Source organism: Nannospalax galili, unplaced genomic scaffold, assembly GCF_000622305.1.
Source record: "Nannospalax galili isolate Female #2095 unplaced genomic scaffold, S.galili_v1.0 scaffold197, whole genome shotgun sequence".
NCBI classification, from domain to species: Eukaryota; Metazoa; Chordata; class Mammalia; order Rodentia; family Spalacidae; genus Nannospalax; species Nannospalax galili.
The window spans coordinates 3447265-3474333 of record NW_008339846.1 but is presented as its reverse complement, the minus strand read 5'-3'; the positions used below and the strand labels follow the sequence as shown (position 1 = coordinate 3474333).

At 45.7% G+C, this 27069-nt stretch overlaps 2 protein-coding genes across 3 annotated transcripts in view; one reads left to right on the top strand and one right to left on the bottom strand.

The window, feature by feature from the left end:
* The window catches only part of CUNH5orf49 (chromosome unknown C5orf49 homolog), a 17960-nt gene extending 2305 nt beyond the window's left edge, over positions 1–15655 (top strand). Inside the window, exons 2-3 of the mRNA XM_008834579.2 lie at positions 12705–12821; positions 14963–15655. Of these exons, the coding sequence (XP_008832801.1) occupies positions 12705–12821; positions 14963–15142 (297 nt within the window). The 3' untranslated portion in view covers positions 15143–15655. The remainder of the gene's footprint in view (positions 1–12704; positions 12822–14962) is intronic.
* Positions 15656–19807: 4152 nt separating this feature from the next.
* Positions 19808–27069, bottom strand: part of Adcy2 (adenylate cyclase 2) — a 447994-nt gene continuing 440732 nt past the window's right edge. Inside the window, exons 24-25 of one of the 2 annotated variants that reach the window (XM_008834577.2) lie at positions 25666–25790; positions 19808–20603 (exon numbers count right to left, since the gene is read on the bottom strand). In XM_008834577.2, the coding sequence (XP_008832799.1) occupies positions 20451–20603; positions 25666–25790 (278 nt within the window). In that variant the 3' untranslated portion in view covers positions 19808–20450. The remainder of the gene's footprint in view (positions 20604–25665; positions 25791–27069) is intronic. The other variant, XM_008834578.2, reaches the window with a different exon arrangement.

Here is a 27069-nt window from a genome sequence, read left to right as displayed (position 1 = left end):
CCGGGGGGGGGGGTGTTGGCAGCAGGTTGTCTATGGTTTGGCAGCAGAGCTATGGTTGCTAATCTAATTGCCTTTGTGGACCTCATTATCCCTCCTAAGAGCAGTGTTTCAACCTGTTTGGCTAGGCACTGTGGCACACACCTGTCTTCACAACACTTGTGCAGCAGAGGCAGGAGGATTGTCAAGACCAGCCTGGGCTACATAATGGGACCCTGCCTATAGAAAGTAACTAAATATATAAGCGGACCTGCAAATACTGACCTGTAAATAATTTCACTTCCTGAATGAAGCCTACATTTTTAAGCATGTGATGCCTACATGGCAGCCAGCTTTTACGATTAATGCATAGGATGAAACAGTCAAAAAAGTCTTCGTGTTTCAAGTCTACGCCATTTTATTAAGAGAGTATAAAACTTGTCTGTCTTTTAATGTAATGCAATAAAAACATTCATAGCACATAATTTTGAGAGAGTCTATAAAATGTTACCTTGATGCTATGAAAAACTGATTAAAAAAATCTGAGCAGCTTGGGGCACAAGATATGAGAGGAAGTGACTGGATCAGGCTAAGGATTCTGGGCACATGAATCTGTCACTATTTATTGACCACTGGCCCTTTGTTTATAACGAAGTAAGAGATATACCATTGGATATCATTCTGATTGCTATAAAGTTATTTTCCTATCTTCTGAAGTACTAACCCCACTACTGAAAAGATTGGGCCTACATGTGAGGAACTGCTCACAAGCTGCAGGCTTGTCCCTCACAACAGCTTCTACCACCATGACCAGAATTGCCGGACTGCTCAGAGGAATGGGCAGGACCTGAGTCATATCTCTGGCACTGGGAGGAGATGTGGCATCCTGAACTGCTTGGAAGATCTTTAAGAGATAATATCTAAGCCTGATTCCAGAAGCCCTAAACTTTTTAAGACTGATAAAAACCAAGGACATACCATTCCCTGCTCTCCCAAGGGTCAGACCAAAAAGCCTTGTCAGCTATTTGGACAGAAAAGGCCTTTGGGAACTTTGGGAAAGCTGCTTATTCCAGAGACTTGAGAAATAGTAAAGCGCCTGACTGTAGTGTAGTCCAGGGCAATGTTCCCTCTGGACACTTCCACCCCTTGAGCATGTGGTCGCCTCAACTTCACAGTAAACTCTGTCTTCTGTGCTGTCTTCTGTGTGTCTTGTCTGAATTCCTTCAGTGGAGGCAATAAGAACCGGGGAGTCCAGAGCAAGGTCTCTGTGACAGAAAGAATGATCTTTCATATGGAACTTTGTTTCCCCATGTACACTAGTGTGTCTGGAGTTGCCAACTTCTCTAATAATATGAACACATTTCCATGCTTTGTCTTAGATGGTCCATGAGTCATAACCTTTGCGTACACAGATTTCCTTAGTGGAAAGGAGTAGATCTTTAGAGGAACCTTTAAGTGTCCATTGTTTAAGTCTTTATAATTGTAAGGAACCATGCTCTCTCTAGTTTCCTTGTGTAGGTGAAGAGTTGTTGGTAGTGGTAAAACCTTGTCCTTAAAGAATTTTGCAAATAAATGGTTGCATTTGTATGATGAGAGATGCAGGTATGATTTGGATATAGCTGTTTTACATTATTGAATCTAAACTGTCTAAACAACTACAGACTCATCTATTTAATTTGAAAGGTTATGGCTTCAGGTACATCTTCAACTTCACCCTCAGTGATTTCTTGGGTTGACTGAATTGATAGAATCTCATAAACATGGGATTACCATCCTTGGCTTTGTTTGAATAGTTAAAAGTCTAAACTACTTACATAAGTATCTTATGTACACACATGCAAAGAAAAAATCCAGGTTTTTCTACATGCCAGTTTAAAATAAGTTCGCATTAAATAATAACTGGAAAATTCCCCTAACATTGAGAAAAGACTGTCCTATAATTCAGATGAAATACATTATGGTATCCAATATACCCTTTTCTGATAAAGGAAACAAATAAAGAAAGCTTCCACTTGCCCTGAGTAACTAGTGCCTTTTGATGCAAAACAAACAACAACAAAATCCCAGAGACTGCGAATATTTTCAAAACCTAGTTTTCGTTAGAATGTATTTTTTCCACAATAGTAATTTAAAAACTAAACCCAGATTTTGAACACACACACACACACACACACACAAGCCAACAATTATTGGATTTCTTCTGAGTAAGAATATGCCCACTCAGTCTGTGATAAAAAAAAAAAAATCATAATTTGAAAATGCTCCCTGTCTGTCTCCTCTGCCAACGCCATGCCTGCCTCTGCCTCATCTCACCCTTCCACTTGATGAGAGCCCATGTCTTACTGCTATCTGTGGGTACCATTGCACCATCAGCATCAAGACCCCTGACGGACCTCTGCTTTGTCAACACCTTCTCTTTTCTTCTTGGATTTGCTCAGATTCACTGTCAGATAAAGAGCAACTTTTCCTTTACCAGATTTTTGAGAATGAAGAAATGTTTCAATTAACTCTGGACAATCTAAATTTTCTTCAGTTCCCAAGTATTGCCAATGCCTATAAATTTCCCCCATCTTGGAAGATAGTCCATCTTCTGACTAGTGCTTTTTCCAACACAAACCTCAGGCTCTGCTTTTAAACCTTTGTCCTGTCCCATTCTCTTTCTCTCCCACTTTTTCCATGGTGGGAAGAATGTGCCGAGTCCATTTTTAAAACCACAGACTTAAACAGCTTGTTCACAGCTTCCCCTGCTGAGTTGTGGGTCCTGCAGCTTTCCAAATGTGCTTCCAGCTCTAGTCACAGTCCACTAGCTGTGTTTTAAATAAAGTTTTATTGGAACACAGCCTCACACCCATTAATTTCACTCTGTCTATGCCTGCCACATTGAGTTGAGTGTTTTGACAGAGACTAGGAACTGGCAACACCTAAGAATTACTATCCAGCAGTTCTCAGAAGAAAGATTCCTATTCCCTACCCTAGTGCATTAATGCTTTCTGGAAGGTAAGGACGAAATGAAGGCCAAACCAATGCAAAGTGGATTTAGGGGAAAACTTCTTTGTTTTTGGTCATTTTAAGCAGGGTCTCCCTATAGCTCCAGCAGGCCTGGAACCCACATAGAGACCAGGCTGGCCTCAATCTCACATCTGCCTGCCTCTGCCTCCCAAGTACTGGGTTAGGGTAAAGACGTGTGCACCACACCTGGCTGGAAAACATTTTTTTATTTTTCAGCACAATTTTAATAACCAGAGTCACAAACAAATTTAACTTCTGAAACCTTTGGTATCACATGAAAGAAAAACATGCAATAAAAACATTAATGGCTAAATTTAACCCATCTTAGACCAATAAGGACAGCAAAAGATGTTTCCAGACCTTCTGAGCAATTGGTGACTAGTGTTGCTAATGTCTCCTCAGGATTACATGAACTGGTTTTAACCAGCAGCAAACTCAGGAAGCTGATCATCTGATCTTTTGATCATTTAGAATAATGAGCATGAATTTTGAATCAGGTTTGCTGTGAACTCAGCTGCACGTAGATTCACTGTCACTATTTACAGGATTCAGTGCCAGCTTCATAGAGCTCATGTAAGGACTGATTTAATTAGGGCTGGGGAGATGGCAGGTTGGTAAAGTGCTTGATGTATAAGCATGCGGACCTAAGTTCAGATCCCCACCACCCACACAGAGAGCCAGGTGCTGCTGATCTGGTGGTCTTTATGCTGAGAGCTGGGGAGGTAGAGTTAAGGGGCTTCTTGGTGCTTGCTGTCAGTCAGAATAAGTGTGCTCCAGGTCCAGTGAGGTGCAGTGCCTCAAAGAATGAGATGGAGCACAGTTAAGAAAGACATTCAATGTCTACCTCTGTCCTGCCAACACATGCACGCGTGCGCGCGCGCACACACAGAGTTGGTTTAACCAGTGTAACATGACACATAGCCCTCTATAATTATAGCTATTGTTCTTTTGCTTTTCTTAGTGATAATCAGAATGTCACTAAGGGAAGGGTCCCAGAGCCAATCTCTTGCATGCCTGAGATTACTGCAGAGGATCAGTCTATTGTTTCTATCTGCTAACTGGGTCCACCCCAGGGAACCCACCACATTGCTGCTCTAAAGGCTGCACAGTTATTTAAAGTCCTGGTAATGCCCCTGAATAGGATGCAAATTTGTCCTCTCAAGCTACTTTCTAAAATGTGAGCAGCTCTGGTACTGATCCCTAGGGGGCTCTAGCAGCCTGCCTTTCCCTGAGAAATAGGATTCCAGCCTCAGCCAAGCACATTCAGTTCAATGGCATTTTAAAATTACTTTTTTCTTCTGCTCTTGATATGGAAAAGCCGAGTTGGAGGAGAATGGCTTTTTATGAAGGTTTTGATTAAATTCGTCGAAGTCTAAGGGTTACATTAAAAGAATAGCCTAAGCAGTTTTAGAATGTGTTTTCCTGCACACTGGGGTGGATTGTAGAAAGCTGTTTTGAGGGAAGCTGTGCTCCACAGGCCCCACTCTGGCTTCAGTGGGATTAGCCTGAATCCCTTCTGCATGCGTAGAAACAGATGTGTGGAGGCAAGGGCTGATGGTGTCCTTATGTGTCATGAGCTGTACCTCCCTGACTGCTGAATTTCCCTTGGCCCAGTCAACAAGCCCTTCCTTGATATAACAACACACTCTGTCAAGGGCTGCAAAGCACACAGTCCCAAGGACCACAGTGTCTAGTACACAGGGGTGTTCAAAGCATGCTCCCCTGGGCCATCACTGTGTGATGCCTTGTCACTTTTAAGCATGGGCCACATTTGCACATGCATTTGACCACTCCTGAGGGCTGTGGAGGAGTGTCCCTGGTAGGATCTAGGGGTTTTGTCTTGTCTGTCCTGTAGACCCCGACACCCACAATCATGCTTGTAGACTGCAAAGGGACCTGGCCCCACACTCCTTCCTATCCCCACCCTCACTTCCTCTCTTCGATTCCTCCTTTGCTCTTGGCCCATGTGTCCCTGTGTTCTCATCTAGCCCTACAAAATATTTCACGTGTTTATCTGGCTGTTGTTTTTTCCCTAGTGAATTAGGAGCTGCAGAGGGGCAGAGATTAATTTCTGTCACTGTTATCTCCTCAGCTATCAGAACAGGGGCTGTGTGCCATCCTCTACCTGCTGCATGGATGGAGGGTGAGGGATGGATACTCCTAGAAAGGGAAACTTAAAACAAAGGCATCAATCAGCCACCTACTTAGAATATTCATTTCATAGATGAGTGGCTTCTGTTTGGATTATGTACCATTTGGCTCTCCCAGGGTGGCTTCACTCTCCCAGCAGGGATGGTGATTGGCCTGGTTCACAGAGACCTCTCACCCCCCTGCTAGCTGCAGGATCATGTTCTGTGACCTGCCCTGGGAAACTTAGAGCAGTGGGGCAGAATGTCCACCTCCAGGTAGGCACAGCCTTTGACAGACAGGAGGGGCCTCATTTTTCTTGCAAACTCAGCAGTGAGGGAGGAATGAGTGAGGGAGGAGGCAGGCAAGTCTTTCTACATGGAGAGTAAGTCCTGCCAGCTACAGCACTATACATGGGTAGGTGTGAAGTATATTTTTGCTATGTGTATGTATATGAATGATAAATGTCTAGTTACATGTTCACACACAAAAGATCACACAAATGTGTGTGTCTGTGTCTGTGTGTGTCTGTATGTGTATCTGTATGTGTGCATATGGAGGCCAGAGGACAACCTGAGGTGTTGACCTGGAGCTTGCCAAGGAGTCTAGACTGGCTGGCCAGTGATGCCCAGGGATTTGCCTGACTCTGCCTCCCAACTCTGAGATTATACATTTGAGCCACTGTGGCTGGCTTTAATAGGGGTCTAGGGATTGCGTTCAGGTCCTCATGCTGCAAGGAAGAGCTTTACAGACTGGACTGACTTTTCCTTTTCCTCCTCTCCCTCCCACTCCTCCCTCCCCCCTCCTCCCTGTCTTCCTCCCCCACCCTTCTCCTCCCAGATGAAATTTCATTATGTGGCCCAGTTGGCCTGGAAATCTCTGTGTAGACCAGGCTGCATTCAAGCCTGTGGTGGTGATTCCCCTGCCTCTGCTTCCCAAGTACTGGGATTTCAGGTGCTGCACTGTGCCTGGCTCAGGCATTGGGATTATGGGTTCTGTTGCTATGCCCGGCTCACACGTTGGGATTATGGGTGGTGCTACTGTGCTTGCTTAGAAAGAAGTTTATTTAGATCCCAGTTTTGAGGTCTGAAAGTCTGAGTAGCAGACCTAGGCCTGTGGGGAGGTTCTGCTCCTTGACTGCAGTAGCCCAGGACACTAGCTGTGGTGGGAGCCATGACAGGACAAGCAGTCGCATGTAGAGCCAGGAAGGAGACACTGCAGTGCCCGTTCCATCAGGGCGTGCTTCAGTGACCTAAGGCCCTCCCAGCAGGCCCTGGCTCTTAGACGTGTAACATTGCCTACCTTCTATTAGTGCTACCTAGAGGACCGAATTCCTTACACGTGAGCCTCGGGGGAGCACAAAGCACATTCCAGCAGAAGATTGAATAATAGTAAGGGATGACTCAAGGTGACAGCATTTTCTGCCTTTGAGTATCACCCTCATCTCCTACAGGGAGAACTTCTGAGGGCACATAGTGAGATGGTGTCAGTGGAACAGGGAAAGCAACTGGCTCTGTAAAGAACTCATAGATCCAAGCACGCTTTCAATGTGGAACAGACGTAACTCAGCTGGGGGGAGGTGGGGGGGATATTTCCGCTGACTTCAGTTCAAGGGTAAAGTAGTCAGATTATTTGAAAAGTTGTAAAAGTTGTCAGAGCTTATGATATGAATGCGCCAGGCAAGGAAACAGGACTGCTTCTACAGGCGGGTCAAGGAGAAGAGTTAGAATCGTCCTTTGAAGAACATAGTGTGCGTCCTCCTGCAGTCCTCTAAGATACAGTCTTAAACGCTGCTGAAATTCACTGAGCTTTACATACTGCCTGACTCCCAAGGAGATGCTCTGGGTTTATCAAAAGCAAAACAAAGCCTTTCAGACAAATAAGGAAAGTATTTTCAATAACTTTAGGATTTTCAGTTTTGAAAATAATTCATGCACCTGTGGGTGAGTGACCAATGGTTGAAAGCCTCAGTATTTGGAGATAAGACTGCCATGACTTTGAAGAGGAAGCCACACCCAGTCATAGGCTGATTTCCACAGCAGTCAGGGCCGGCCAGGATACGTTTCAGCTGCACACAAGTCTGAACCTTGAGAGACTTACCAGTGGCTTGCCAGACAGAGGCCGTTCTTACCAACTCACAAGATCTATTCTCAGCATCGTGTAGAGACTCTGCACTTAGCTGGAAGCATACAGTTGTTGGTGGTGGGAATATTTACACCATGGAAACCAGCAGTCAAAATGAACCAGGTCTATTTTCTACCATGATTTGTTAGTTGAGCATAAGTGCAACACTGGGCTTAAGGCAGTAAGTATAACATAACAGAAGCTGGTTTATTTTTCATGTGAAGTCCCATAGGAGTGTCGCCCCTGGGTGGCTCTCGGTGCAATGATGGAACAATCCACTGTCGGTCCATCATTTTTATATAAATTGTAACGGGGTATTTGTATTTGAACTATATCTTAATTTTTATTACATGTTCTTTGGTAATTTCATACATGAATACAGTGTATTTAAATCATACTTCCCTTCCCTCTGGGACATTGACCTCTTCCTCTTCCTCCTCCTCCTTCTTCATAACTCAGAGTCCTTAGTAGCAATGCCCATATGCACACAGGCACAGGCCACCCACTGGAGCATAGGCAACTTACCACGGGCCACACCGCCGAAGAAAACTGATTCTTCTTCCACAGCCATTACTGGCCAAAAGCTCCTGAGTTAGGGGTGGAGCTCAGGAGCCCCTCCCTATGCATGCTGGAGTGATGACTGCCTTGTTCTTGTGCAGTTCCAGCCCCCCATTTTAGTGGTCCCAGTATTGCCTGAAGATCTCTGGGACACTGGAACCACTTATTGGATCTTCTGAATTCTTCATGCACAAGCAAGGATTGAGCCCGCAGGACTGCAGAGAGCCTCCATGGGCCAGGCCTCTAGGTGGCACACATGGGCACTGCCCATGTTCCTAGCTCCATCTACTATAGGGAAATAGGGAATCAGTTTGTTCTTGAGTAGAAAATGAGTGTGGAGAGCACATGGGGTTATCCTTGCTACAAATACACGAGGAAATACACACACACAAACAATCCTGATTAAACTCTGTAGGTTATACTTACAAAGAAATGCAAGTGGGGTCTAGTTGAGAAGAAGGGGGTCAGTGGGAGCGGGGACAGGAACAAGTAACGGGGTGAATATGCTTATAGTACATTATATGCATACATGTATGGATACGTATATGAAATTTTCAAAAAGGTAATAAAATATACACATCCACTTCTCGTTTCTTCCTCATAGAACTGAAGTGATATAATCTGACGCTGGAGGGTGTTCTTACGGTTACTGTGGTATGAGACAGAGGGGAAACTGGAGTCCCAGTTTGCTCAAAACTGCACACCTGTTATCTGTGTAGGAGTGTGTGTCATTTCTGAGAAGAGGACAGCTTCTCGGGTGGGGAGGAGATGCAGGGCGTAATGAGAGCCCACCCCGAGGGTGGTGACGGGTGGTCAGGGTCTTCCTACCCAATTGCATCAGCCAGTACAAGGCAGGACTGCTGCAGCCACAAACCACCCCAGAGCCCCAGTGACCTCCAAGGGTTCATTTCTCAGGCTGCAGCCCAGTGGGAGTACGCAGTGTGCCTTTGTGCAGTTTAGCTACCCAGCAGCCCCCTCATAGGCTGCGGCTACCCTCCGAGAAGCTGTATGTATCCCTGGGCATATGTATCCCTGGGCATATGTATCCCTGGGCACTGGCTCTTCAGTGTTTCCATCCGAAGAGTCACATGTCACTTCAACTCACAAGCCATTGGTTAGAACTGGGTACGTGGCCCCACCTAACGTAAAGGGGCAGGGAGGCTTAATCCTCTGGGTCGTCAAGAGTAGAGGGGAACTGAACATTGCCTGTGCTGGTACTCAAGTAGTCAGCCCTCTGTTCCCCTAGAAGAGTGGTCTGCTGCTGTGCTGGCCTTCTCCCCTGCTGCGGCCTCTATTTAAACCCCGTTCGGATTGTCCGGTTGTTAGAAGATGGCTGCTTTTTACCACGTGTGTTGACCAGCAGTATTTCACGAAGTGACACAGGCTCGGCGACTTAAAGCAACAGAATCCATCTACTCACAGTCCCAGAGGGCAGAAGTCTTGCCCCTTCCTCCAGCTCCAAGAGAAAGCTCAGTTGCTACCGCCTGTTTCCCTGATGGTCATCTCTCTCTGCCTCTACATGTCGTATGTTCTGTATGTGTGTCCCAGTGTTCAAAATCTACCCCCTTAAGAACGCCAGTCAAGGAGGATAAGCCCCCCTCCCCCGCCCACAACCCTAGTATGATTTCATCTTAATTAACTATCTTCAGCAACCCTGCTTCCAAATAAGGGAACATTCTGTATTCCTTCGTGTTAAGACATCAGCGGAAGAGCTTCTGGAGGACACAGACCAACCCAGAGAGTTTGCTCTGTAGTTGTAGCTATGGCAAAGTGCTGTGATTCCTGTGCTTTAGTTACACCTGCTTCCAAGCTGAGGGCCAACAAGCTCATCACCCCTTCTTCTGTGTTACTGCGCTTTGCTATGTACCATTATTTCATTTGTAGCGTGTGGTACACTTTAGGGTGGGACATATTTTCATTAAAGTATGGACTCTCCATTTCTGTCCTGGAGCCTTGAATAATGCCTCACACATCATTATTTTACCCATTTTTTTTCTTTTTACTAATATAGTGAAATATTCAAGGCTGTGTACTTTATACTGAAAAAGCTTATTTAGTGACAGTTGTCTACTTTTGGTAACAGTCTTGCTGGCATACACGCTAAAAGGTAGGAATTGTACACATATGTTTCCTCAGGTCTCGGTCCCTCTTTGTGTAAAGCCACCAGGCTCTGCCCTGACAACCTTGTGTAATCTCAGTCATCCCCAAAGGCCCTACCTCTAAACACATATTCAGATTAAGTTTAAATCTTTTAATACCTAACAATGGAGATTAAATTTCCACATGCGGATCCATTTCTAAACCTTCCAGTAGTGGACCTAATGTGTGGTGGGGGTCAAAGACCAAGACTCCTCTCCATAGATGGTGTCTATTTGGATTATTGACTGACTGGGGACCACTTAGTGTCAGGGGTCACCGGGAAAACTGGTATCAGACCACCAGACACCATGGGTGGCCCAAGATTGTATTAAATTTAAACGATGCTCATAACTCACGTGAACAAAGGCAGAGGTCACAGGTTGGGTGTCTGTTTTGCTCTGTTTTTTTAAAGGCTAAATCAGAAGGATGGAATGAGATGAGGGAGATTTTGGTTGTGCAATGCCAGTACGTCTGAAGGTCTGTTTCATGACAGCATCTCAACCACAATTGGTTTTTATTAATATCATTTTGCTTCAAGCCACAAAGGAATGAAAGAACAAAGGATGAAAGATTAGTAATGAAAGACACACTTCGGTTCTGCGTAGGCACCGGAAGTGGACAGGGCCTTGCTCAGAGAGGCCGCCTGCCTGCTGGTGAGAGTTTGTTTGCTTTGGTTCCTGTTTTTCAATGATAGAAAAATTCATTTTTGTACTTTGGAAAGTTCTGAATATGCAGGGGAGAGAGGGAGGGAGAGAGAGATCTACGATTCTGATCATTTCAGAGAGAGAGAGAGCGAGAGAGATCTACGATTCAGATCACTTCATGCCTAGAAGCAATGAGATCCCTAATACAGATCAAGATGTCCTAGTCTTTTGCAACTAATCCTGAAATTGAGAAGCAGGTGTGGGTGCTGTGAGCTGTTCCTTTTACAGAGTTTTAGGAGACCTCATTAAACTAAAAGGAAATAGATAATTTTCCCCCTTATCCTGTAAAGCTGTGCATTAGTGGTGGGTTTCTTTGGTGGAGAGAACATTTTGGTAATGGTGGCTGCATCCTAATTCTTTTCTTGACTCTGTTCTTTTCCATCTGGGTCTTCCTCTCAGATAAGCCAAGGACCACCCAGGACTTACTCCATGCAGGAGGGTCTGGTAGAAAGCAGCAAGTGCAGCCCAGGCAGGCTTTGAACAATGTGTTTCAACTGTTGGTGCTCCTCCCTTCCTGGGCAGGTTCCCCTGACCTAGAACAGACTTCCAACCCAGTGGGAACACTGTTGGGCCTGAGGAACCACATTTAACTCCCAATTCTGCCTGCGATTCTCAGAGTGCAGAGTAAGGTACTTCTTGACCACGAATGTTCATCCTTCATGTTGAGGACTGTGGCAGGATTGCCTCCCAAACCCACAAACACAGCACAGTGCTAGCCAGAGCAAAAGGGCTTCCAGAGACCCCGGAAGACCAAGATTCTGACCAGAATCTCGGGTTGTTGTACGTGCTGGGTTAGAGAAACAGTTCAAGGGGTCAAAAACGCTTGCTGCTCTTCTAGGGACCCGAGTTTGGTTCCCACCACCCATATCAGGGGGCTCACACCCACGTGTAACTCCAGCTCCAGGGGATTCAGCACCCTCTTCTGATCTCTTTGGGCACCTGTACACACATGGTACATGCTCAGACACATACACATACATAAATGAAAATAAACCTTTAAAAAAGTTAGAGTACATATGGGAGCAGCATGACGGCAGACTCTCCAGTTGCCGTTCCGGCATGCTGCAGCCCCCCCTGGGCCTGGCCAGTGGCTCTCAGCCTCTAAAGGTCTGGATTTTGACATCTTTCTTTGAAGAAGGCCATGTCGCAGCTGGGGAGAACTTAGCCTCCTCCCTCCCCGTGACGTGTGCTGTGCAGGACTTCTCCTGCTATGCTACCGAAGGGCCCTTGTTTCTCCCCTGAAAGCTTTGCTTTACTTATGCAGGCTGGCAACCCACCAGCCTCTGCACCAATAAATTTCCCGTACTGTGTGTTCAAGACATGGAGGTGTCCTTGTCATGCCTTAAAATGCATTTTTAGAGAAATTTAGGCTTATTTGATAAGCAAATGTCTAATTTTACATGGAGTGATTGATGCTTTCTTTGTGACATTTCTCTCATTGCTTTTATGTGTAGAAGGTCCCTTCGGGGTTTTCGTTTTTACACACTTTCCTAGTTCATCCAGAATTTACTTTTTTGCTAGAATGGGATGTGAAGACACAAAGAACCAGCCAATTTCACAGTACAAAATGCTGACAGTTTATCAATTCTCCATCGATTCAGGCTTAAAAAATATACCCTTGTCTCTGTTGTACGTTGTCTTGAAGAGACACAAAGTCCAGGGCAGCTTGATGCGAGTGAGCCCAGCTGAGTGACCGTGAAGGCGATGAGCTGCTTGTGCCCAGGTTGCACATGGAGTAGTGGGTGAAGGCAGAAGCCACAGCTCCTGGTGACATAGAGTGACTGAATTCAAGGCTAGGGTTCCAGCAGTGGGCACCATTTCTGCACATACCATGCTGCTGGTAGAACTCTTACAGCTCTTTGGGCAGCAGTTCTTAAAGACCACATTGTTTTCACTAGATGGTCAGCTGGATCAGGGCAGTGCCTCTGCCTGGCAGACCGTCCCTAAGGGGTCTATGGGAACTCTGTACACTCCAGTCGCCACTGGAGAATGTTGGTTTCTGGGCTGCACCAAGTACTGGGGGCTCATTCTTCAAACACACCCATGAATTTCTCTGTTCATTCCCAGACAGGAGTCATTTCCCTCTATGACTGTGTTTTTAAGAGGAGACTAGATTATAACCAGGTATTACACCGAGATGACAGAGAACATGCAAAAAGCCTGGGACTTCATGTTAACGAAGAGGTAAGATTAAGGTATGATAGTAACATGTTATCAAAAATGTGTATGAGTATGTACCTGTGTATATATGTGCATAAACATGCAGTAGGAATGTATGCATACATAGTAATATATGTGTACATGTATATGCACCATATTGGACACACATATAATGTATGCAAATATAATGTATACATATAATGTATGTACCCATGTATACATACACATATATGTATGTACATTTATTGGTATGTGAGTATATGCCTACGTGTATATATCTATGCATACATACATGTATGTTGTGAATGCATCTATCTGTGCATATATGCACTTATGCATGCCTTTGTGACCATGTACACATTTTAACACTGTTCAGCTGCTTTGTAGAACTATTCATGGAGTGCTTCATCTGTTTTGCCACGAAGCTATTATTCCAGATCCTCTTTGGTGATGCCAGTTTTGAATGAAATTTTCAGACTGGTTTTAGGGAATTCAACAAGTTGAGGAGAGCAAAATTAAGAGGTCTTTTCAGCAGTCTTTGCCTACCCACTGAGTTCTGGCTGTCATAACTTTTCGAGGGACACTAATCTCCCAAGAGTGAAATTGTAGGGAGTATTCCTTACAAGTCTAGTCCTCAAGCCTCTGCAACCACCACAGATGGAGAGGCAGAGGCTCTGCTCTTTCTATTGTTTCTGAGAGGGAAGAGTTATCTAGCATCAGCAGCAAAGGTGAGTGACCCATAGAAGCAGCATCTCTATCATGTGAGGGGGTTCAGGGCTGGGGCAGGTGCTGTGTCAGGTGAGGGGGTTCAGGACTGGGACAGGTGGCAGGTGCTCAGGCCCATCCTTGTTTGTGTTGGGCACTTTAGCTACCTTTCTCCCTTCTGATGTGATTCTTACAATAATCAGTCAGAGGGACAGCAGGATTTTTAAAGGTCAGGTACTAAGTAAGTAGGCTATTACATAATATGTTACTTGGACATTATAAGAGTTCTGGTGGGTCCCGTGGAGCACTGGGTTTTTGCCTGTGGCTGTTATTAAGAATGTCCAGCTAGAGGTGTGGCTCCTTAGCATTCTTGAGGGCACTGGTTCTGTCCCCAGCACTAGAAAGAATGGCAGCGTGTCACTCTGAACACCCTTTTTATTTTTCATTCAAATGACATGGTCAAAGTGCTGAGGTGCTGGGGTGTTACTTCTTCCAAGGACATTGGTGTTTCCTCACTTCGTTCATGGTAGTGTGTTCTGAGTGGCACTAAGTTACTGCTTTCTGATGAGAACAGGGTGTCTCAGTGACTTGGTTTTTAAATTTAAAATATTAATTTTATTTTATGTGTATGAGTGTATTGCCTGCATATATGTAAGTGTACCTGTGTTGTGCAATGCCCTCAGAGGTCCAAAGAGGGCGTTGGATTCTCCTGGAACTGGAGTTATGGACGGTTGTTAGCTGTTGTGTGGGTGCTGGGAATTGAACCCAGGTCCTCTGCAAGAACAGCTGGTGCTCTTAACCACTGAGCCATCTCTCCAGTCCCAATATGACTTAGTTTTTGATGGTCTCCTCTCTACTGTGGGGCACAAGGGGACTAAGACAGGCTCCCCATCCTCTTAGACCTGACATTCCCACAAAGAGATAGGTAAAATGCAAAGAAACCAATCTAATACCATACAGTGATGGATGGCATACAGAGAAAGCCTTTTAAAAGAGTAGGGACCATGAAAGGGATGAGAATTGGGGAAAGGTGGGGTCAGGGAAGACTCTTGGTGACATCTGGAGACAGGTGATATGAAGCTGTCTGGCAGAGAAATGACCAGGTAGAATAAAAAGAGGAAAGTTCTGGAAGAAAGAGAGTGCTGCTCTGAGCTCTGGGGAAAGACAGGCTGGCAGGAGGTAGGCTGGGACAGAGCAGAGGAGGGAGGGGAAGGACAAGCCCTGCAGTGCCCCATGCAGTCTCCTATGACTCCTGGACAACATTAGAGAGCTCTGAGCGAGGGATTGGGGTCTGGCATGATCTGAGAAGACCCTTTGACTTCAGTGTGGAGAAGCTCATAAGCTGTGCTGGAGGCAGGTGCATCCACTCAGCCCAGCATGGTGGGACACACACAGGTTGATGCATGGCTTGTCACGTTGATGAATACTGACGACGCTGACTGCATATTTCATCTTCTCAGGAACAAGAAAGGATCGTGCCGGTGCTGGCATCTTCTGTTTATGGGAAGCGCATCAACCAGCCCATTGAGCCCCTAAACAGGGGCTATGGCCGTGTGAACCACATCCTGGCTGACTTCTACAGGAAGAATGACATTCCCAGCATCAAGGAGCCGGGCTTCGGGCACATCGCTCCAGCATGAAGCAGTCCTGTGCTTTACAGGTCCCTGCTAGCACGTGAGGCTGCCGGTGTCGGGGATGGCATCCAACCTCACTTTCCTGTCCACATCACCTGTAACTGCAGGGATGCACCTTGACCATAGGAGGATAAGCAGATGCATAGCCAAGGGAGCCTTGCCTGAGAGCCTGGCCAAACACTGGTACCCATGTTGAAAGTGTCTAGGGTAAAGATTTTTACCTGAACTTATTTCAGATTAAAAGACACTGGAGACTGATTCATTGTGTGCTTCCTCCTGATAGCAGCAGTTCAGTCGCTTTTGTCCACTGCCTCTCCACTTTCTAGAGATCCTTGGGGGGAGGCGGTCACAGTAGCAGTGTGCAACTTATTCTCTGTTACTCATGGAAACTGTTCTGCCGCCCTCAATACAAAGAGCTTTTCTGTATTTCTCCAAGAGGAGATAGAAAATAATGGCCTTTTGGGGCTGGGGAGATGGCTCAGTGGTTAAGAGCACTGGCTGCTCTTGCTGAGGACTTGGGTTTGGTTCCCAGCACCCACATGGTGGCTAACAACCAATTCCAGGGGGTCCAATGCCTTCTTCCTGACCTCCACAGGCATTGCACCACACAGGCACACCTACCTACATGCGGGCAATAGACTCATACACATAAAATAAAGATATTAAAAAAATAATGGCTGTCTGACACAACTGAATTCTAGGCAGGATCCTGTTGTTTTCCCAAGGTCTCAGCTACAGATAACTGAATTTTGCAGTTCAAAAGGCTCCTACAGAAATGGGTGGTGCACTGCTGCTCCTGCAGGGAGAAGCTGTCCAAAGTCCTAGGGACAGGCTGGACTCTGCTCTTCAGCAGACAGGGGTGGGGACAGCTCTTGATTGCTGTATTTTTTTCTTTCTGTGTTCTAAGGCCAGTCATTAAGTCTATTTGAGCCTATATTTTATCATTTTTAAAGCGAAAACCCCAAATATAGATAAGTTTGTGTGATAGAGAGCTTCCAGAGCACAGCTGTGTGCAGAGTGTGTGTATCATCACCCAGCCCCAAGTAATCGCAGCTATGAGAACCTTTGTTGTGCACCTTTTAGGCTTGAATCCAGGGCCTTTGCGCTGTGTCACTGAACTCCACCTGCACCCCATGTCTTTCGTTTTGGATAGTTTGTTTTGGGAAGCAGCTGCTTTTAACCTATGTTGGAAATGTTTACACTGTAAGAGAATTTACCACACACTTGAGCACTAAGATATCAATTAAGCTTTTAATGAATGGATCCTTTGGAGGCAACTGTCTCTCATCCACTGTGATTAAACATCTCATAGATCAGAAGTTAATGGGCAGGTGATCTAATTAATTTTGGAGCTCAATCACTGGTTTTATTGTTTTGACTCTACAAGGAGGATTCTCTAAGCACAAATGATGCTGAATTGCAGGCGATTTCAGGGTTAGTGACTCCTAAATATTTTTCTGAAAAATTATTTTCAATGTCGTTGCTTTTTTCCCCACCAAAGAAACAGAAATAGTATATTTCAGATGCTTTTGGGTACATTATGCCATATTTGAAATAATAGAAAATATATGAATGAGGGCCTGGAAAGTTGGCTCAGTGATTAAGAGCACTGGCTGCTCTTATAGAAGACCCAGGTTTGGTTCCCAGCACCCACATGGTGGCTAACAACCATCTCTAACTTCAGTTCCAGGGGATCTGATGTCTTCTTCTGGCTCTGCTGCTTTGAATGACATGGATATACTTACACACATGCAGGCAAAACACTCATACACATACAATTTTTAAAATACTAAATATATATGAATGAAATCCAGGTTATAGAAATTTGTGTAAATTGCTTTTTTTATTTTTATCGATAAAACCATACGTTGAGTGAAATAATGTCCAACCAAATTATTTTCATTTACTTCAGGTTAAACCCTACAGTTTTAACCTAATGCTTATTTTAATTTTTTTTTCTTTTGGTTGAGGGCAGGTTCTCATATAGCTCAGGCTGGCCTGAAACTCACTGAGTATCTGAGGCTACCCTTGAGCTTCCAAGATCTTGCTTCTCCTAAGTGCTAGGGTCACAGGTGTGCACCATCCCGCACAGCATATTGCTTATCTTTAAAACTCAGGGATGGAATTGGTCAAGGATTCAAGAGATCTCACATTGATTAGGTAATAAGGGAAAATTAAATGAATTTCTGTCCACCTTCCAGTGTTTACAACTTAAAGTCAGTAAATGGTTGCCGGTTAAAGTCATCTTAAGTGAAGACATTTTTTTTTTTTTTTTTGAAGATTTAATTGTGTGTGTGTCTGTCTGTCTGTCTGTGTGTCTGTGTCTGTGTGTGTCTGTGTGTGGGTTGCCCACAGGCCAGAAGGTGGTGTCTGATCCCCTGGAGCTAGTTATCTTCAGTTGTCAGCTGCTGTGGTGGGAGCTGAACTTGGGTCCTCTACAAAAGCCATTTTTTTTTTTTTTGTCCTTTTTAAGATAGGGTTTTTCTATAGCCCCAGCTAGTCTGGAACTCACTATGTAGACCAGGCTGCCCTTGAACTCACAGAGATCTGCTTGCCTCTGCCTCCTGAGTGCTGGGACTAAAGGCGTGTGCCACTACGCCTGGCTAAAACAGGGAGAGGTTTCCTGTAAGTCAAAAGGTGAAGGGCAGCTTTGAGAGAGATCTGACACAGGCCAGTGCAGGTCTCTTCCAGTCCTGTGCTTGCCTGCTTTGCTCATGAGGATGTTTTGATTGCTTGGAGATCAGGAGTGACTGCTTTGGATTTCAGGAAACAGGCAAGCTTTCTATCACAGGCTGTCCTCTGTGGAGCCATTGGACCTTGAACTTATTTGCAGCTGTTCCTTCATGTATACATGGAAGGGGATGGGTCTCAAATTGGGAGGGTCATCTGAATCACTGGGGAATTTAAAGAGGATGGAAGTTACCTGGGACTTTGTTAGCTAAAACAGAGTAGTGAGTTGGTCCAGATTTCTGCTTCGGCAGATCAGGTTTGGTCTGAGAACATGTGTTTGTAACAAGTTGCTGGAGATGCTACTGTTGCTGGCTAGGATCCTCCTTGGAGAAGGCAGGGTAGGTATAGAGCTGTGCAAGATAGATAGACTTTGACAAATGACAATAGCTATTTTCCAAATTCTATTAATGGTTCAGACTGGTAATTTAGCTCTGGTTTCTAGCCACGTGGGTTCTTTTTACCACAAACCCAAGTTTACTGTCTCCATGGGGTACTGTTTGAGGGAGCTTGGTGAATATCCAAGTGATATTTACCAGGGCAGGTGGCCTAATGCAACTTGTAAAGATGTAAGGGAGGGCCAGGCATGGTAGCACATGCCCTTAATCCAAGCACTCAGGAGGCAGAGGCAGGGGGATCTCTGTGAGACTGAGGCCAGCCTGGTCTACAGAGTTCCAGGCTAGCTGGGGCTACAGGGAGGAAGGATCCAATGGATACTTCTGCTCATTGCTACTGCAAATTATCAATGGGTCCAGTTTGAACTCACTGGAATCCTGCAGCATCCTCAGCTAGATTTCAGTTCGAGGGAAGGGCAAGGCCCTGATTGAAGTTTTTCCTTTAATTTCCATTTTGGAGATGTAAGTGTATTAAAGTCAATCCTTAGTTGCGATTGCAGGATCAAAAAATGCCTGATTGACACAGAAAATTGAAAAGGCCACGCTGCATTCACACTTGGGCGATGAAGGGTGGTTCTGAGTCTAAGTCCTAGCATAGCAGCTGTGTATGTCCTGTGACCACACTGGCAGGAGCACGCTGGGGACTGCCAAGCACTCTCACAGTCATTAGTTCATTTAATCACAAGCAGATACCATGAGCTTTCAAGGAGGAATTAGAGGAATTAAGAGATGTGTTCCAAGATACACAGCTAGTGAAAGTCAGCCGAGAGTCAAACTGGTTTTTGCTTCCTTTCCGGGCTCCTGTAATCCACTGCTCCCCAGGAGCCTGTCTGGGTTCTCTGTCTCCTACAGATGCCTGCCCTGAGCTAACAAAGGAAACCAAGTTTGCGAGATCAGGCTGTTACTTACAGACTTTTGCTTTGAAACATTTGCTCTGCCTGAATGCTCCCTTTTTCTTCTCTTGGCAAAGTATAATTTCTTTATGTTAAAAGGAAAAAAAAAAATTGCCAGGACAAGTTTTTCTAGGCCTTCTTTCTTGACAGATGTGTAAACATTGGCTCTGTGTCTTAAGCTCCTCAGACATAATAGGCAGCTTGTGGGGCTTCAGCAGCTTCTCCGGGTAGTTCAAGCTATTGTGACGCCTGATTTACAGAGCTGGTTGAAACAATTCTTATGCTGTGTGAGTCTGCAAGCCTTGGCAAGGTATTAAGCTGCACAAGAACCTAGTATGCAGAAGGGGTGCTCTGTAGCTTGTATGCAATTTTTATCGTCAAAATGTGTGCTCCTGAAAATATTCCCAAGAGATAGTAAAATTAAAACCCGGCCATTAGATACACTGAGCACGGAGTCTCATTCCAGAGGAGTCATGTCATAATTTTCTGCATCACATACCTCATCTCCATCATCATTCCTCAAGGGCATCTCGGGCTTAGCTTCTGGACTCTTTCTCAAACAATGAAGCCAAAAGGGAGAGAATGGAAAACACACTTTCATGCTGTCTGGAGTAAACCACAGGAGGAAGAAAGGAAAAGATGCAGGCACAAGAAACCAAAGTACATAAAACTTTTAATGAATTAACCTTACAAAAGACAAATGGCATCCAAACATCAGATGAGGTTGGTACAAAACTGGTCCTACGCTGTGAGGACTAATTCTGGTGATGGGTGGCAATGTGTGGCTGCCGTGAGAGACAACAGAGCAAGGTGACGAGAGCCGGGAGTCCCGGCCGAGGCCCACGGTGACCTCTGGCATTGAGACACATGGGAGAGCACAGAGGTCACTTCGGGAGACAGAATCAACTTATTCACAAATACTGTGTGTTTGAATATCAGACTAGTGGATGCAGTTGCGAGCTACCGTATTTTCCAGAAAAGAACATGCGCCAGAAGATAATATACACCCCCCAGTTTTATTGCCTTAAGAATTTGTGTTCGCCTCTCTCCTCTTTACCAGTTCTTTAAATACTTTTCTTGTCCTTTCACTTAGGAGTAAGCACAGTGCAAGTGGCAGGACGGACGATCTGGGCACATATAGACACCAAACGGTATGCCACTGGGTCAAAGGAACTAGTCTGAAGGGCTCCAGAGGACGGGACAGAGCACGTACATCAAAACAAGGGACAGAGGCTGCAGTCAAAAGTGCGTGGTACCTTCCTGGACATGTACGCTGCTTGCCAGGAACTGGGCAACTTTTCAGGATGCCACGTTGCTCTGGGAGAGGGACCGTGACATCTCTGTGTTTACAAAGTACGTCGTCAGGTTCCCCTTTCCTTTCACATTGATTATGCCTCGACATGTGCATGTGTAGCCAAGCGTCTGGAGGATGAGGCTTGTCTCTTCGGTAACCTGTAGGCCATGGGAACAGGCAGAAAATGGTTTACTTCCCAAGTCAACTCAACCCACTTTAATACAAGGTCAAAGAGCTGAGACCGTTTCCTGCTTTCTGACCTAGTGATTCCATCCCTGAGAAATTAGTAAAAAGAGTAATCTGCGGGAAAATAATTCAAGATAATGCTTAGTACTGGCTTGAAAAAAACTGGAAAAAGCCAAAAAGTCAAGTAATTTTCAAGTTTAAGAAACCCATTGTGTATGGAGGGATGACTAATACTGAAGACCTTTGAAAAAGACAATTGTATATACATACACACAGAGAAAAGGAGTTGAGTGGAGTTACCCTAAAGTGGGGAGACAATGCCTTTATTAGACACCATAGGATGGGAGAGGGGATCCTGACATCCCACCTTTATCTGAGGAGCTAATGGTAACTGATGGCTGCCCGGGGAGGGAAAGTTTTCCTCAGGGATATGGGCCCTGAGAGGCTCCTCACGCTCCCGTACACTCATGCACATACAGGTGGTACTAGGTGGACTCAGTGGGTTTAAAAGAAAAAAAAATGAATCCCTGAAGTTGGAAGGGAAAAGTGATGTGGGGAAAGAGGAGGAGTTGGAAGAGAAAGAATGGGGGTAGATTTGATGAAAATGCATACACACGTATGGACTTCTCAAACAATCAATACTAAATTAGGATTGCTACAAAAACAAGATAAAAAAGAAATCTGTGGTGTTGCTGGGACTGATGCCATGAGTGAGGTGACGGATGAACACTAAACTGATTCCTCCAAGCTTAGATCCAGAATATAGTTTCAACCACATGGAGGTGGGTGTTCACACAGATGAGACATGGAGAGAAGGGAAATCAAAACCATGTTACTGCTGGGATTTGGGCTAGTGCTCACAAACTATTATGATCGGCACTTCATGAACAGACTTTTAGACAGAAAGGAGGGAGCACCCTGAGCAGGACTTCGGCCCTGCAGTGCACACAGCTTCCAGGTGTAGTATGCACGGAGTCACCCCAAGCCAGGAGGGACCGCAGGATCTGCACCAGCATTAGCGTGCACATGGCACTCTCATCTGGTCTGAAGGTTCCTTTACTCCACTGCACTGACAGGGCTGCTAATGGAGGGAGCCCCTCTGTACTCCCCACCATATGTTGCAGCTCACTGTTTCCTGCCATGTACCCCAGGTGCCCCACACTGCTGAATTACGTGCAGGTTGATACTTCGAAGCACTGAAGCATCCTCATGGGATGGCTTCCCTTCGAGTGGAAGAGAGTGACCCTCTGTTCAGCTTTGCACCATCTCATGTAGAGCCAGTGCTGCACCAAGCTATAGGAGACCCAGCACTACACCTTCCTCGGGGGATCCAGCTGCCTATGGTTTCTCTGCGGGAGTATGAGGGGCACTTCAAGAACATGCCATTCTCTGCAGCAGAGAATTGGTGAGGCACAGGTCATCTAGCAAGGAGGCCCAGCTGGAGGAGGCCACACCTGTCAGGCCTTCAGGCCTCCATTCAGACTCCCCAAGGAGGTGAGCTGGTCTTGGGTGGAGTGGGGTTGTTTTCTAAGAGAACCCTGGCAGCGTTGCTTTGGAACCATATGAGAAAGACATGAAGAGTCTTCACCACCACCAGAGATGACACGGTTGTTCCTAGGGCAGCTAGGGGACCTGGCCATGTAGATGACATTCCTGGGTCCAGCAGGTATGGTACCCTTGAGCATCTGTGGAAACAATGCTCTAGCACTTCGGATTTGGGAATGAACACTGCCTGGTGCCTTGGTGCAGGCTGCCGGGATGCCAACCTCAACAGCAACAAGCCAGCTTCCTTGGACTCCGTTGCGAGAGGCTGAGAGAGGGCTTGAGGGCAGACACTGGCTTGGGGGCAGGGGTCAGCATCCATCGGAGCGGTCAGTACTGTGCTCATGATCACCAACAATTCTTCTAGGTCTGGGAGAAATCTGGGGGGATTGCAGGGAAGGCATCCTGTTGTTCTTTGGGTTTTATTAGAAAACATGGTGGGAACTGGGTGCTTTTAATGAAGAAGGAATGTGTTCCTCAGGCGCAGGGACAGCTTGCTAATGGCGTTGACGTTTTTCATTACTTTCTCTGTCCTCCAACCATGGAAGCATGACTATAAGGGGAACAAGAGTAGGCTACAGCCTCAGGAGGAAGCCCACCGGATGCCTGCATCAGCTTCGGACTCAGCCCAGGGAGCAACCTGCAAGCACCCTCACTTTTTCCAGCAAAGATCTGCCCTGCTTCCTCCTCAGTCAGTCTGTGGAGATGCTCTAAGTGGCTGACAGGCACCGTATCACATGGAGTGTAAAGTCAAAAGTTCCTTAGAGATACAGAAAACACTGACTCATGTTACACAGGGACTGGTAAGGGCTCACAGTCTGGGTTTTGAGGCTTACTCAAGGTTCACATAGTTGCCAGGAGATGAATAAAATATTAAAAAGAACCATCAGATCCGGAACATTCTGGGATGTAGCTGAGTGGGAAGGTGAGCCCTTGATAGGGACAAGTTCCTTCCCAGTCAAAAGAAGACCTCAGGTTGGCCAGGGATGCGCAATTTTACTACAAATATATTTAAAACTACATCGAAACCTTGGGAACATATTTGCCATTCCACATACATTATCCCAAAGTTAAAGATGATGTAAGCTAAAAATGTAACGCCAACATTCTTGATTTGTTGTTACTGTTTGTTTCTTAGATCTTTGTTCACGTATTGGCGTGAAGAGCAGCCCGTTTCCCCTCCTGCACAACAGCCCTGTGCCAGTCTCCATTTTCTCCCCAGAATACAAGGGACCGCCTTCCTTTGTGTGAGCTGTTCTCTAGCCACACCCACACCCAGTCTCCTCCTTTCACCTTCATGACCTCAGACCACCGTTCTCAACTGCCTCTATCCTGTGGGCATCACCCATGTTCAACACGGATTGTTTTCGTTTTTGAAGCCCAAGGATAATTTCACTGGAGTTTAAGAGAAAAACAACAGGGACGTAGGCTGTAAATCTCGCCAGTTGCCAGGAGACGGGAGATAGAGAAGAGAAAGGATCCAGCCACGGAGGTCGACAAGCATCCCCACGGCCAAAGGAGAGGGGGGCTTCAGAGAAAGAGCCAGGGAGCCCAGAGTACCAGGGAAAGCGGCTTAGTCTTAGGCTAGTACCTGAAAAATAGATAAAGAAAAGCAAAAGAAAAAGTTTTGCCTTTCTGAGTCCTAACTCCGGACAGAGCTGTGGTGTTCTGTGCAAGTGGCTGCAGGCATCTGCACTGAGAAGAGGCTTCTGGGAAGGAAAAGTGTATCACCAGATTAAGGGGAGAATTATTCCTCCCAACTCCTTTTGGGTAGCTCGGAATGCCAGGTCTCCGCCCAAGGCTAGGGATGAAACTTAGAACAAAGCCCACACGCCCTCATCTTTTCATACGATGATCTCAGCCCCAGGAACGGCAAAGCTGATCTTCACATTTCTAGAGCTATGAGAGAAGCAAGAGGTGAGGTTCAAAGCTTCAAGGTGTGGTGCTACTGTGCCACTCCCTCCTTGGAAGAGGCAAGCCTAAAATAATTTAGGGAAGGGGCAAGAGATCAGAGTTCCTGAACAGGTTTCGCATTTCTGGCCTCCAGCCAGGAAAGGACCAAGGACATTTCTGGCTTAGGGTCAAAACAAAAATTGAGGCTCCTATCTCTAAATTGCCTGCCCCATTTCTGTCTCCTGTCATCAGTCACCAGTTCCCTTTCAGATGAGGCTAACCCTAACTGCTGTCAGGGAATCTGGGCAATAATGATCATACTACTTACTGCTGAGTGGGGCTGTTAGGGTGGCTGTTGTACCCCTCCAGTGGGACTGTCTAGGGGACCTCGGGCATGCATCAATCATTTGCTAAGAGCCAGCTCCAGGGAGGAGAGGAAGTCCTTGACTGGGGCCTATATAGAAATGTGAGGGAGAAGCTCACCACAGTTCTTGAAAAGCAACCTTGAACCCCCTTCCCTTCCTCATCTGTTTACTCCCTACCTCCTCAATGGACACCTTCACACAGTTTCTACCCATTGTGGTCCAAGAGAATTCCTCTGTTAGGATATTATCATACAGGCAACTACATAGCTGCGATTACTGATGTGTGGCTGCTGTCTTAGACATAACCCGTGCTCCAGTGTGAGGGCACAGGGCAACTGACACGTTCCCTGCTCCAGCCAAGGGGCGTAGCTCAGTGTGAGCGGAACTAGAGAGCTAAAACAGACTCCAAGGGCCACAGCTGCCCCCTGGGTAGCCTCTCTTTCACACTCTCCCTTGGTCTGTGGTCCTTCATCCACACTGACCGTGCTCACCTGCAGCACTGGGGTAGTCTCAGCATATATCTAGAACATTTTTTTTCTTGTTATCTTTACAGCAATGTTATTCTCTTCCTAGACCGTGATTAGTGCTCTTGTAATTAGAGTTCCTTTAACCATGGCTGATACTGATGTAATGAGCAATGGGGATAGTAACATGAAATGACTTTTTTATTTTCCAGTTGTTGCTTTGATTTCTCAGATGTTCTCTCTCCCTTGTGTGGATTCCAGGGCTTTGGGGTCATTTCTAGCTCTTGAAACATCATGCTAGGCTGATTTTATTCAAGTCCTTCTTGTCTTCATCTCCTGCCACTTCTCTGTCTTCTGTCCTTCCAATTCCATACCTTACCCTTCCCAGAAAGGCAGGGCTATCTGTGATCTGAACTGTAGATCACTCTCCCTCCCAAAGTCTTTTCCCAAGTGCTGGAGTCAGAGGAGGGCATAGCACAGGGGGACCCTCCCTCCCGTGCACTCAAGGCTCTGGCCCTCACACTGCTAGGCAATCATTTCCGGATGAGGTTTTTTTTTTTAAAAAAGAAGTTCAACAGCCTTCCCATTATCAGAATGTGGTTATTGTTCCTCTGAATAGCTAATGTAGAAACTATTATTTTCCAAACAAAAAGGTTTCAGTAAATTGCAAGCTTACTTATTTAAAATTGTGTTTTCATATATTATTATTTGTTATTATACTCATGGATGATTTCCAGGAGAACCAGGGGTGGCTGAGCAGACTGAGTTACCTGTATTTTGTCCAGGACCCCGGTGCTGTCCATCCTGCTTGCCACGTTGACAGTGTTGCCCCAGATGTCATATTGTGGCTTCTGCGCTCCTATGACACCAGCGATTACAGGTCCATGGTTGATACCTGCAATGTGTCAGAGATAGCTTAGCGAGATTCAAATGGCAGCAATGTCTTAAATGGGAGAACTGCTTGAGTCCTCACTAAATGAACATTAATTCTCCAACTCATGGACTTCTCCCTTCAGAGTCTAAAGCAGTCCCATTTCACCATCTCAAAGATGCTACAGTGCTTGAGTCTGTCCACTATTCCTTCTAGATTCAGAAGTCGATCATTCAGAAGTTTATCAGCATGTTTATCAGTACAGTTAGCCTCCTTCCATAATAATGTAAGACTGGCATGCTTTAGAAAACTGGACTTTATAAAAAACTGTTTTTCTCCATTACTATAGACTTTTACGCAGGAGATAGTCATGGGACTCTTCTCCAGTAGTCAGTGCACAGTTCATGAGTTTGTTTTGTTTTGAGACAGGGTCTTGTTATGTAGCTCAGGCTGACCCCAAATCCAAAACTCTCCTGCCTCAGCCTCCCAAGTGCTGGGAACAGAGGAATGTGCTACCATGCCCAACAGAGTTAACGCTAATTTTGAAATATACTTTTTTTTTGGTCTTTTTGAGATAGGGTCTCCCTGTAGCTCCAGCTGTCCTGGAACTATGTAGACCAGGCTGGCCTTGAACTCACAGAGATCCGCCTGCCTCTGCCTCCTGAGTGCTGGGATTAAAGATGTGCGCCACCACGCCCAGCTGAAATACACTTTAAATGTCTACACTGAGCACATCCACCATTTCTGGGCCACCACTTTCAAGGAAGTGATTCTGCTGACCTCCCTCTTCCAGCACCATAAATAATACTGTGTTTCAGGTCAAGGTGTATCCTGCATAGGGGTGGGATGTGGAGATGGCACCTACTATCAGATCAACCTCTAACTAAGGGGAGCCCACTTCAGCCCACGTCAAAGGGTTGGGTGATTCCTCACCACGTGAACTCAATTCAAACACACAGACCCATAAGTGTTAAGGGACCAGAGTGGAGGAGGGTATCAAAACAGACGCTGAGATTTCCTGATCACTCACATTTTCTCCTTGATCCAGGACGCTCATCTTTCTGTGTTATTAACAAGGACATTTCTGAGGGATTTAGTTTCTGACTACATACCTGCTTAGTGATAGATTGCAGGAAAGGTTGGCTTAGAAGCTAAGTCTGAATACTATTCCATAAAACTGTGCAGCTATGAGAAAGGGGCAGAAATCCATCCTCCTTTGCTTTTGTGCTGTGCTCAATAAAACCCACTTGTACTTTAGACAGCCCAGACAATAGCTCTCAGATCTGTCACACGGGTCAGAGCA